General features: G+C 43.6%; 1 protein-coding gene across 1 annotated transcript in view; it reads left to right on the top strand.

The window, feature by feature from the left end:
- Positions 1 to 12,435, top strand: part of grinaa (glutamate receptor, ionotropic, N-methyl D-aspartate-associated protein 1a (glutamate binding)) — a 55,350-nt gene extending 42,915 nt beyond the window's left edge. The window contains exons 5-7 of the mRNA XM_079522401.1: positions 829 to 957; positions 2,163 to 2,306; positions 10,034 to 12,435. Of these exons, the coding sequence (XP_079378527.1) occupies positions 829 to 957; positions 2,163 to 2,306; positions 10,034 to 10,180 (420 nt within the window). The 3' untranslated portion in view covers positions 10,181 to 12,435. The remainder of the gene's footprint in view (positions 1 to 828; positions 958 to 2,162; positions 2,307 to 10,033) is intronic.
- Positions 12,436 to 12,792: the final 357 nt, after the last annotated feature.

Here is a 12,792-nt window from a genome sequence, read left to right on the forward strand (position 1 = left end):
GATTTTTCAAAAATAGCAGACCTACAAGCTCGTAGCACGCCACTCGGTGGCGCGCTATGAGCTTGTAGATCTGCTATTTTTCAATAGCTAAAGCATAACATAATGCTAACACCAAAAGGAGTTCCCGCCCAAAATGGTTTAACTACCGACGACACCGACCACGTTGTGTTCTCTTATGTCTCATTTTCCAACATTGAACTATGCCGTTAACACGTTGACTGCGTTACAAGTCAATCTTTAACTCCTGTTTCCCTGCTGACGTTTTTCACCAACCTTTTTGAAGAATCGAAAATCCGCCTGAAAATAGTCCCATCGTTTGCATTTGAATCGGTGGTGTCCGAGGAAAAGAGCATGGCAAGGCTGCGGCTAATACAGAGGCTAATGTGGTTGGCCTCGTCTGCACTGCGTCTGCATTTAGCTGTATCACAGTAGCTGTATGACTTCCGTCTGGAGCACCGGAAGCTCTGATCATGAGCGAGTGATAAAAGCAGAAGTGAAGCGTCCTCCCCGCTGGCATTTTGTCTGTCACAGTCGTGCAAATTTATCCTAATATAAATCGAAATAATCTAAGCATAGTATATAGCTTGCCGCTTGCCGCAGGATAGGCATTACAAATCACACCCGTGCGAAGTGAGGGTCGCTCTTATCATCGTACATCATCATGGCGTAAAATAGACACTACGTCTATTTGCTCAAACACTATGGCGTAGAATTGTGGAATAGTTGTCTCGTCTGGCTACGCGAGACTAGGTTGTAAGTGACATTAACGCGTGTGTGTGTGTGTGCGTGTGCGTGTGCGTGCGTGCGTGCGCGCGCGCGTGCGTGCAGTCCATCCTGACCCTCAGCCTGTCCTACATGGTGGGGATGATCGCCAGCTTCTACAACACGGAGACCGTCATCATGGCCGTGGGAATCACGGCCGTGGTCTGCTTCACTGTGGTGCTGTTCTCCTTACAGGTACGTCTTAACACTGTGTGTCCACATGGTGGCGCCGTTCTCCTTACAGGTACGTCTTAACACCGTGTGTCCACATGGTGGCGCCGTTCTCCTTACAGGTACACCGTTTAGACCCGAGGACGATTCTACAAATGTCTCCTAAATCCCGACAGTTTTCTGAAAAACATGTTTCTATGTCAGTGGTGCTCAAACATTTTCATGTCAAGGAGCCCCAAAATATATATGCATGTTGGCCGCCGACCCCCATCTGGAAATATGTTGTTCCAGGGACCCCCCCCCCCCAGAAGCAAAGATTTGAGAACGTTTGTTCGTTCTGAAAGAATATATACATTCCTGGGCCATGGCTCAGTGGTCCAAGCACACCTTGGCTGGTAATCCAGCCTTGCAGTGTGCCGCGGGTTCGACTCCCGATCCCGACGGCCTTTACTGCATGTCTTCCCCCCCATCTCTCTCCCCATTTCCTGTCAGCCTACTGTCTGTCCCTCCATAAAAAATATAAAATAAAGGCGAAAGCCACCAAAAAAAAAACATAAAAAATAAAAAAAAGAATATATACATTCAAAGATTTGTGCCACATTTTCACGATTTTTCAAAAATAGGCACCGTTGTAGATCTGCTATTTTTCAATAGCTAAAGTATAACGTAATGCTTAAAACACCAAAAGGGGTTACCGTCCCGTGAATCCTAACAGTTTTCTGAAAACATATGTTTCTATGTCAGTGGTGCTCAACCATTTTCATGTCAAGGAATCCCAGAATTATTTGTATTTGAAGCAAAGATTTGAGTTATAAACGTTCGGTCTGAAAGAATATATATTCAAAGATTTGCGCCACATTATCACGATTTTTCTAAAATGGCAGATCTACAAGCTCGTAGCGCGGTGCCGAGTGTCGCGCTACGAGCTTGTAGATCTATCTATCTATCTATCGATCTATCTATCTATCTATCTATCTATCTATCTATGACAGTGGTTCTCTCAGGGTTTCTAGAGGGGATGGGGTTCCATTGGTACACTCCCAGAGTTACAGACCTGTTAAGGGTCCATTTGGTTCCATTGGTACACTCCCAGAGTTACAGACTCTTATATTTCCGTGGCAAAAAAATAATTTTGGGGCTCGTGTTATTTCCGGCGCACGACATGACATACAATGAAGTAATATGTATCAGGCTTCAACGTTGGTTGGTCTTTTCTTTTGTCTCCCCAGAGCAAGTATGACTTCACGTCGTGCCGGGGCGTGCTGTTCGTCTGCCTCATCGTGCTGGTGCTCTTCTCCATCCTCTGCATCTTCTTCCGCAACAGGATCCTTCACATCGTCTACGCCTCTCTGGGAGCGCTGCTCTTCACCTGCGTAAGACCCTAAACCCTAGAACCCTATAAATCTAACTAACACTACGCCTCTCTGGGAGCGCTGCTCTTCACCTGCGTAAGGCCCTAGAACCCTATAAATCTAACTAACACTACGCCTCTCTGGGAGCGCTGCTCTTCACCTGCGTAAGGCCCTAAACCCTAGAACCCTATAAATCTAACTAACACTATGCCTCTCTGGGAGCGCTGCTCTTCACCTGCGTAAGACCCTAAACCCTAGAACCCTATAGATCTAACACTACGCCTCTGGGAGCGCTGCTCTTCACCTGCGTAAGGCCCTAAACCCTATAAATCTAACACTATGCCTCTGGGAGCGCTGCTCTTCACCTGCGTAAGACCCTAAACCCTATAAATCTAACACTACGCCTCTCTGGGAGCGCTGCTCTTCACCTGCGCAAGACCCTAGAACCCTATAAATCTAACTAACACGACGCCTCTCTGGGAGCGCTGCTCTTCACCTGCGTAAGACCCTAGAAACCTAGAACCCTATAAATCTAAAACTACGCCTCTCTGGGAGCGCTGCTCTTCACCTGCGTAAGACCCTAGAACCCTATAAATCTAACACTGTGCCTCTCTGGGAGCGCTGCTCTTCACCTGCGTAAGACCCTAGAACCCTAGAACCCTATAAATCTAACACTATGCCTCTCTGGGAGCGCTGCTCTTCACCTGTGTAAGGCCCTACTAGAGTTCTCATCGGGCCTGAAAATTAAGGCCCGGCCCTACCCTACCCTAACTGGGTCGGCCCGAGGCCCGGCCCAACCCTAACAAGTACCATAATGTCAGGCCCGAAAACCTGTGAGTGAAAAAAAGAGAAAAAAAGAAAAATGCCACTATACGGCCGCGGCGCCGTGGATTATTGAGACGAGTGTGTCAGAGAACGCACTAAAAGTCGCCGAAATAAAGGATTTATGTAACTCACGTTAATTGGCTGATAATGTTCCATTTCCAACATTCTAACAATTCACAATCTATGTAAAGCGCCTTGGATAAAGGCGCTATATAAATGCACCATTTACCATTTACCTTTTCATCATTCACAGTTGTGCAACAGTCCCGATTCAGAGCTTAGAGCTATACAATATTATGACAACTGTCAACTTGGCTATAATCTACTAGTACTAGGTTACTGTATAGTTTACATTAATCATTGCCTCTCAAACCCACATACCACGCGTAATGTGCGTTGCCTAACCAAAAGAACAGACATACAAACAATCAACATGCCGCTCGATGGCGTGTCGACAGCTTGCAGATCTTTTATTTTGGGCAGCGGGCACACAACGAGGCGCGCTGCGCTACGATGGGGAAATGAAATAGCTGTAGCCTACAGCGCGCTGCGATACGATTTGGAAACCAAATAGCTGTAGCCTACAGTGTGACTGTAACATTGCTTGGTCATCATGGAACTGTATTACGTGTAGCCTATGCAGTGAACATTAACATTAGCGCTTTCATATAGTTATATGGATCATTTACCGTGGTGAGTGGTGACGTTGATTAGGTAGCCTAATTTAGCTTATTCACCCAGCTGGGTTCAACGAGACAGCAGTGTCTCGTTAAGCCCCGACGTTTCCAAAACGAGCTATAGAGCACCGGAGTCTGACGTCACTTTCAGTAGAGGGCACCAACACACAGGTTCGTGTATTTTTTTATTTGTATTGAAATCTCCATAGGGCGATTTTATGTCGCTTCATATAAGAACTGTGTTTGAAAAATAAACCGACCACCCCGGCCTTTCTGTCATGGGAGTGGCTGTGCGTCGTTAATGATGTCCATTCATATTTGATACAGCCAGTGTCTGGAGAAAATGGAATTAATGTGACCGCAAAAGCCTTGAAACTACATATGAATGCAATGTCGCTGAGCATATACGTCACGCCCAGCTGTCAACATATTGCGTTCCTGAGATTCCTCGTTGACGTAAGCTCAGCTGGTGGTGACTCGACTCGTACTAACCACGATACATTATATATCAATACAATTAAAATTAAAATAAACATAATTAACGTTCAGTTTCTGTTGTGCGACGGGCTGCGGGCAGAAGCAGCCTACCCGGAAATGTAGTCTCTGGGTTGTTTGGCTCGTTTCTAACGCTTATTTTGTTACTCTTTGGGTATATTTGTACATTTCCACCTTCAGTCGATGCTTCATATCCATATGAGTGAAAAGGCTGGGGTGATCGGTTTATTTTTCAAACACAGTTCTTATATGAGGCGATCTAAAATCCCCCTATGGAGATTACGCTTATAAAAAAATACACAAACCTAGGGACTGGCGCCCTCTACTGATAGTAGAGGGCAGTGACGTCAGGACTTCGGTGCTCTATTGCGGATGAATCGATGGTCTTATAAAACATTTAAGCATATGGCAAGTTAACTTAAGTTATATACTTGGTGCTGAGCACTAATAAGCAGCTCATTTGGCTCGCAAACCAGAGGCCAGCCAGCAGTAGCAAGTTCAACAACCACATATTCTGTAACTTCTCTGGTGCGCTGCTGCTGATCATCGCCTCCTCCTCCACCGGTTCAGTCACATAATAGTATAACAGCCTAAACTGTAAAAGGTAATCGCCAACATTCACCAGCTCAGCCCTCTTCATATTAAATAAATGCATTACACAAACAACAGAATTGTTCATTTTGTTATAATACAGTTATTTAAAAAATAATAATAATCACGGAACATCACAGAGCCCGAGGCTCGGCCCGGCCCGACTAATTATCGTGCCTTTTGGGCCCTACCCTACCCGAAAATGTCGGGCCGGGTCGGGTTCGGGCAGAGATTGAGAACTCTAGGCCCTACACCCTAGAACCCTATAAATCTAACACTATGCTTCTCTGGGAGCGTTGCTCTTCACCTGCGTAAGACCCTAAACCCTAGAACCCTAACCATTTAACACTATGCCTCGCTGGGAGCACTGCTCTTCACCTGCGTAAGGCCCTACACCCTAGAACCCTATGGGCTCCATTTCCGTCGCCGCTAAACCCCTTATCCCTGAATTTCTTTGCCTTTTTGTTACTATTTTGAAAAATATTTTCGAATAGTTCAACTTGCCAATCTACATTGACACGTTGTGAGCTTGAGACTGGCCATTTTAACTATTCAAAAATGTTTTGCAAAGTAGCTTAGGGATAAGGGGTTTAGCGGTGACGAAAATGGAACCCTATAATTCTAACACTATATCTCTCTGGGAGCGCTGCTCTTCACCTGCGTAAGGCCCTAAACCCTAGAACCCTAGAACACTAACCATTTAACACTATGCCTCTCTGGGAGCGCTGCTCTTCACCTGTGTAAGGCCCTAAACCCTAGAACACTAACCCCTATAAGTCTAACCTTGTAACCCTCGTTAACTCTCGCTGGGGGCCCTGCTTTTCACCTGTGTAAGGCTCGTCAACATGCTTTAGCAAAGTGTGGAATGGTACATTTTTGACATACTGTAAAGTTGCAACAAAAGCCTTTTTTTAAAACGTTTGCTCGAGGTGGAAAGGTTTACGCATAACCAAAGTAATTCATGCAACAAACAGCGATGCAGTGGCTCAAGAGGTAAGAGTGGCCGCTTGGGGGGAAAAGTGTCCTTGAGCAAACACACACCGAATCCCCGTTAACTCCTCCCGTTGAGCAGGGTAACCTGTTTGTTGGCTTATTGCGTGGTTTCCATTCCTTCTGCTGTCCCATGTGTGAATGGGTGAATGTATTTGTACTGCTCATGTAAAGTGTGCTGGACAAAGGGAGCTGTCAAAATGCATCATTTAATGCATCCAGTTAATGACATGTTGTGCTGTCACCTTGTCAGTGGCTTACACCTTGTCAGTGGCTTAGAGGTCATCAGAAGGTTCACTCACTATGTACTGCGTTTTTCAAACGCAGTACTTATATGAGGCGATCTAAAATCCCACTATGGGGATTACAATGCAAATAAAAAGTACATGAACCCGTGGATTTGCGCCCTCTACCGATATTGACGTCAGACTCCGGTGCTCTATGGTAAATAATGATAAAGAACTATGATAAAGAATATGTATTTAGCCCCCCACCCCACTGTCAAAAGTAGCTAAAATCGCTAAAACGAAAGAAAGCAGCAAATGAAAAAAATATAATAATAATACACATCTTTTACTTCCTCTAATAACAACCTAAAACATGAACCTTGGTTGAAAATAACTAAAGTTGTCCTTTACACAAAGGCTTTGCATTGATGGAACTGGGCAGGAGGAACGCATAGTTCTCTTAACATTCTCTTTGGAATGTTCTGTTTTCACTGTCAATTTCGACTCTTTAGACTTTTGCATGAAAAACTTCTCTTGCATTCAAAAACAAGAACCGTGTTTCGCGCGCCTTAAGCAATACACTGTGGCTCTCCGTATCTAAGAAAAGACCCTTGAACAACGAAAGAGCTCTGTTGTAGTCTCTTTCTGACTGAAAGAGCTCCCCGAGTGTGTCCAGATGGAATGCACTTTTTAAAACATTTTGTGCCACATTCAAGGCTGCACAGAATGAATTCACTTCATCGATAAGCACTTGGAATGTAGGAGTCGGGACGTTCCGTTCTCGGCTCCACAGATGTTATATTGTGAAGATAGCAGATCTACAAGCTCACAACACCTCACAACCTTTTGCCTCCGTCTTATATTATTTGACAATTTGGCCAATGTTTGACCAGTTTGTCAGAGATGGACATGTATTTGAAATGCATGTATTTTAAATACTTTTTTTGTTTGTATTTTAAAATACTTTTTTTATTGTATTTTAAAATACAGAAAATACATGCCCATCTCTGCCAGTTGTCATAGTATAGAAAAGTTGGTTGATTACTTTTGATGCAGTGATGGTCTTTTTTCTTTGCCTTCTTTAAAAGGTATTAAAAAAGTCTGGTGACAACCCCTGGTGACCCCCCCCCCCCCCCCCCAGGCTGAGAACCACTGATCTATGGTGGGGAGAGTTGAGTGTCTTGGCAGTGCAGAGCAGTGTTGTTTTCGTCGACTAAAACTAAAAAAAAAATGTTCGTCGACTACCTTTTTTCATTGACAAAAAATAAATAGAAACTAAATAAAAACTAATCTATGATGACAAAAACTAAGACTAAATATATCGACAATTTCGTCAACAAATAAAAACTAGACTAAAATGTTAGGAAGGGACTAGTGGACAAGATATCCAGTATAAGTCATTTTACACTTGGTTGCATGCTGAAAATAGCCGATCTACAAGCCCACAACGCGTCGCGCTGCGACGCGTTGTGAGCTTGTAGATCGGCTATTTTCAGCAAGTGTAAAAACAGTCATTACGACGGCATCAAGCCCCGCCAAAATACATTTTAGTCGACTAAATCAACCGTAGATTTAGTCGACTAAAATCTCATGACATTTAGTCGACTAAAACTAGACTAACACTAAAACATTCCAGGTGACTAAAATGTGACTAAAACTAAGTGAAAACTATTCAAAAGACTATGACTAAAACTAAAATCAAATTTCGCTGCCAAAAACAACACTGGTGCAGAGTCAGAGTTTGGAAGCGCTCGATTTCAGCAAAGCAACATCCTGCTGCCTCCTGCATTATGTGCAAATTGAAAACAGGTGGTACGCATGGGCCGTTGAGTGGTATCCAACGAGCGCTTCCAAACTCCAACATTTAGGGGGGGGAAAAAATCACCTGCAATGAATTTCTTGACCGGAAGTAGCTCATAACATGTCTACGGTAGATTTTTATGAAACAAACACTCTGCAGTAGGTAGAAAGAGGATAATTCAAGCTTCTCGTACAGCTGCAATGTTGGCTAGTTTAATACAGTCAGATAGGACTTTTCTGTATGGATGAATGGGCTGTCGTTGGCAAATTGAGGCTATAGTTGCCACCCTGCCATTAACGTATATGGCAAGATGGCCGCATGAGGTCTGCATACGGTCAATTGATCCTCTTTTGCACCGCAGATGTTGAGAATGACAACGGACACGGTGTTGTGGCTAAAATAACATAGCTTTTTCCCTCAGCTACTTTCAGACATGTCTGCTCCACACTCACATTCACATTCTGCTCGTGCACAATGACGTCAGGCTGCTGAGCGAAGCGCCAAGCAGTGAATGGTTTACTGTGAGATCAGAGAGCGAGGTCACAACTTTCCTCGGCAGCATATAAAGCACACAAAGCCAGAAAGAAAAAACCCATTTGACTCCAGCGCTGGAAGAGAAGTTAATAGGCTGAAGTCTTGAGTCTGACCTACATTTCAGTACATGGGCAACTGGCAGCCCGGGGGCCACATGCGGCCCCCACCTTCACTTAATGCGGCCCGCAGGTTAATATCAGAATACTGACGACATATTGATTTCAGCTGTTACAATTCCAAACATGCAAACAAGACCCGCTTCAATTACTTCTAGTCTATATATGTAGCTAAATGACTAGTAAAATGTTATTGTCTTTTTTGTGTCCAATGTAAATGTGAGTTTAGTTCATAAAGTTAACATAACTATAATTAAAGGCATTTGAAATTAAATAAACATTTTACTTTTCAGGATTCCAATTGATAAATAGCAAAACATATTTCAGCATTTCAATTTCAAGCTTGTAGATCGGCTATTTTTGCAACAACAGTAATATTCGAGTCAGATTGTATCTTTTTTTCCCCCACAGACATTGTTTGTGCTCAGTATGTTTGGATCAACATACACATTTTTGAGTGGTGCAACCACTCCAAGGAACAGCAATGTCCGTGTTAACCTATGTGTTAACCTGTGTGTGGCTATGAGTACCAGTAGGGGCAAAAGTGGCGCTGTTGTGCCAGAAACAGAGAGAGAGATAGTGTTGCACTGTTGCCTAGTGCTAATTACAGAGAGAGAGAGGAGAGGGGAGTTGCACCACTCAGTTCACACAGGTGTGATTTTTTTTCTCCTTCACTGACACAGCAACGTCTCTGCATTTCACTCCCATCTTATCAGGCTTTTTGTTCATGTCACCTCGACCGCACAAAATACAACAATTCTTGTCATTTTGTCATTTTACAAAATGCACCTTGCATTCTTCTCTATTTAACCCTGCAATTAACCGTGCATGTCAACATAATGTGTGGTGTGAAACAAATGTTTCTTCAGTGGAGGACAGGGTAAACTGTTGAGCCCTTCTTTCTTCTGGGTTCAGTACAGGTGCAGTGGTCTCAAAAACTTGTTCACACATTCACACACAGATGGCGGAGGAAACCATGCAAGGCACCAACCTGCACATCGGGAGCAATTAGGGGTTCAGCGTCTTGCTCAAGGACACTTTGACACTTAACTCTGGGGGAGCCCGGAATCGAACTTGGAACCTTGCGGTTCCCATTTGGCTGTTCTACCGGCCACTCAAGTAACCCTGAGCCACTGCCGCCCCAACATGAAGGAAAACTACTTGCTCGCTTGCGTACTGTATAGTTTTAAGAAAGACTCCTTAGACAGAGACTTAACCCATATACTGCCTCCTGCTGGACGCAGAGCCAACCGCAGACTGCCATTACGCCAGAAGCAGTTGCTAGTTGGATTCCTTATAACGGAACGTTCCGCCAGGAGCAGTTAATTTGTTAATAAAGTAGAATTGATTTGTATTTTTTTGATTGCTCATAAAGTGCTCTGTGCTCAAAGTGAGGTTGGGACCTTTGCCAGTGTTATATCTTTATGTATTTATATTTCCCTTGCAAAAGGTCTTGATTCCACACTTTGCTTGCTTTTAATTTCTCTTCCAGTTCCTGGCGGTGGACACCCAGCTGCTCCTGGGCAACAAGAAGCTTGCTCTGAGTCCAGAGGAGTACATCTTCGCCGCCCTCAACCTCTACACGGACATCATCAACATATTCCTCTACATCCTCGCCCTCGTGGGGCGCCGCGAATGAGGGCACGGCGACCTCCTGACCTTTGGCAGACCGGACAGAGGGAGAGAGAGACGGAGAAAACCTCTCCTCGTTGTTGAATGCTGAATCATAATAAGTCTCCCCCCTCTCCTCAAAGCCTTTTGGTTTTCTCTTCTTAATTTCACCTCCCCGCTCCCCCATCTCACACACTCCTCACGTTCCTGTTTCATCACATAGCTCTTTGTTTTTATCTTTCCTTTTTTGAAAGCAGGTTGGGTTGGGCTATGGAGGAAGAAAATGGTGTATCTGGCAATGCAGCTGGGAGAACGACACTGGTTTATTTATTTTGAAAAACATTTTAATGACAACATTTTACTATCGCTCTTTTCCTTTCCCTTTATCCCCCCCCCCCCCCCCCCCATTGGGCCATTATCGACCAGTATAGTGCTTGCTCTAACCGCCCTCTTGGCTTCTACTAACACAGATGACTTGTCGAACTTCTACCCATCCATCGGTCTCCGGTTAGCGGAGCCCTCCATCCCCATCCATGCCCCTGTGTGCCTGGCACTCTGCCTCGCCATGCAGCGTGTGTTTGCGCTGCTGCGGAGAGATTGAACCGAGAGAGAGAGAGAGAGAGAGAGAGCGAGAGAGCGAAGAAGGGAGGGCACTCGGATGAGTGCAGTGCGGCCATGCCGAATGTCTGAAGGGAAGAAGCTGTTAACTTAGAACAACAAATATGTCCTTTATCCCCCAGGTTTCCCTATCCATCCTTGACTTGTAAAGTAACTCTGCATGGCAACTTTGAACAAACAAACAAAACACCTCTAAAGATGTGTCCCACGTTTTCTTCAGAAGCACCGGAGGGGGTTCCTGTCCTGTCCTGTCCTGTCCTGTCCTAGCTTGCTTGTACACATTGCTGTAAATAGTCGTGTGTTCCCTGACCGTATACTACGATGCTAACCACATCCCCTAATCTCTGACCTCTAGGCATGGAGGGAGAGGCGTAGCTCAGGCATTGCATCTTAGCTAGCGAAGAGCAAACCTCTTTTAAATGGCGTATAAAGAAAGGAGAAAACAAAAGAGGGTTTCGTTTTTGGATGTATACGATCTAACACAAATATACACACACACAGAATATATAGTCTCTGTATATATTCTTACTGGATATCTTTTATTAAAGAAGTCGGATTTTGATCATTTGAAATGATGAATACCTGAGTGTCTTCAAAGTAGCATCCTTTGGTATTATATTTTATTTCTTTCCCTCTCTTTCTTTCTTTTCCACTAACCCCACTTTGTCTGATCTTTTATGTAAAGTGAACCTAAGTGCTGTTTTTTTTTTCTCTTTTCATCATAATGTGAACAATTTTAAGTATTATTAATATTTCTCATCACTTTTATACCCAGCTGTTCAAAGTATCGCTAGTAGTCGCTTGTAATTTTTAAAGAACTAATGTGAAGTGAAAGGGTAGAGAGTTGAAGATTTTTTGCCAGTGATAAATTATGAATCTATTTATTGGAAGTTGCTGTAGAGTATACCGCGGGTTGCTTGGTTGTTGTTGTAAAGCTGAGGAATAATGCACTCAAATGTACAAAACATGTTTTCAATGGAATGGATTTAATTTATGTCACACAGGTAGGACTGCTTAAAACATGGGAGGATTAGCATGTCACGTACCGGAAATCTCAAAATGTCACGTTTGGAAGGAATAGTTATTGAGGTCCATTTTGAAATCATCAAACGACTATTACACTCCACTGTAGTACGTACTGTCGTACTGTACCACAACAATTATTATTGAATTGATCTGTTAAGATAATGCCATGGTCGTGTGCAACACACATGGTACGTTTCAAAATGTATATCAAAATGTCTTTTAAACGGTGATTTCACCTTGTATTTTTCACCTGTTGCATGATGACCGCCCCTCATGTTTGCATGTGCTACCAATGCGCACACACACGCGCGCACACACACACACACACACACACACACACACACACACACACACACACACACACACACACACACACACACACACACACACACACACGGCACACTCGATGTTTCTGTTTCAGAGAGACACGGTGTTGGCGGTATTGTTTTGACAACCCTTTTTTAACTCTTGTGTTTGTATCTCAACTAATGTGTACGTGTATATACAACTCCTAGTGGTTTGATGTGTATAGAGATAGTCACTTTGGGCTACGTTGGTCTGTTTGCACTGTATATTTGCATTAAATTAAAACTGGAATTGCATTCCGCTATACTGCTGTTCGCTTTTCATTAAATGAAATGTAAAAGTGGTGTCTCTAGTGTGTTTATTAACTACTTGATTATTAACTACTTGATATTGTTTTATGCAACAAAGTGTCATTGCTGCTCTCTGGGATATAGTTCTAGTTTAGGGTTATTTAATGGAGAACTATGATGTGAAAACTCCCTGACTGTACGTACTGACGACCTAGAGAGAGTAACTACACTGCAGGGCTGTCGAGTTTCAAAGTCTTAATTAGATATATTAGATTGGCGCAAACTACATTTCACTCTACAAAACGAGCTGTGCATTATATGCTTTGCTCTGATGACGGATTCAGATGTATTTATTTATTATGATACAAAAGGTACAAGACAAAAAAATGTTGACATAGGC

The sequence above is a fragment of the Electrona antarctica genome, assembly GCF_951216825.1.
Source record: "Electrona antarctica genome assembly, chromosome: 15".
NCBI classification, from domain to species: Eukaryota; Metazoa; Chordata; class Actinopteri; order Myctophiformes; family Myctophidae; genus Electrona; species Electrona antarctica.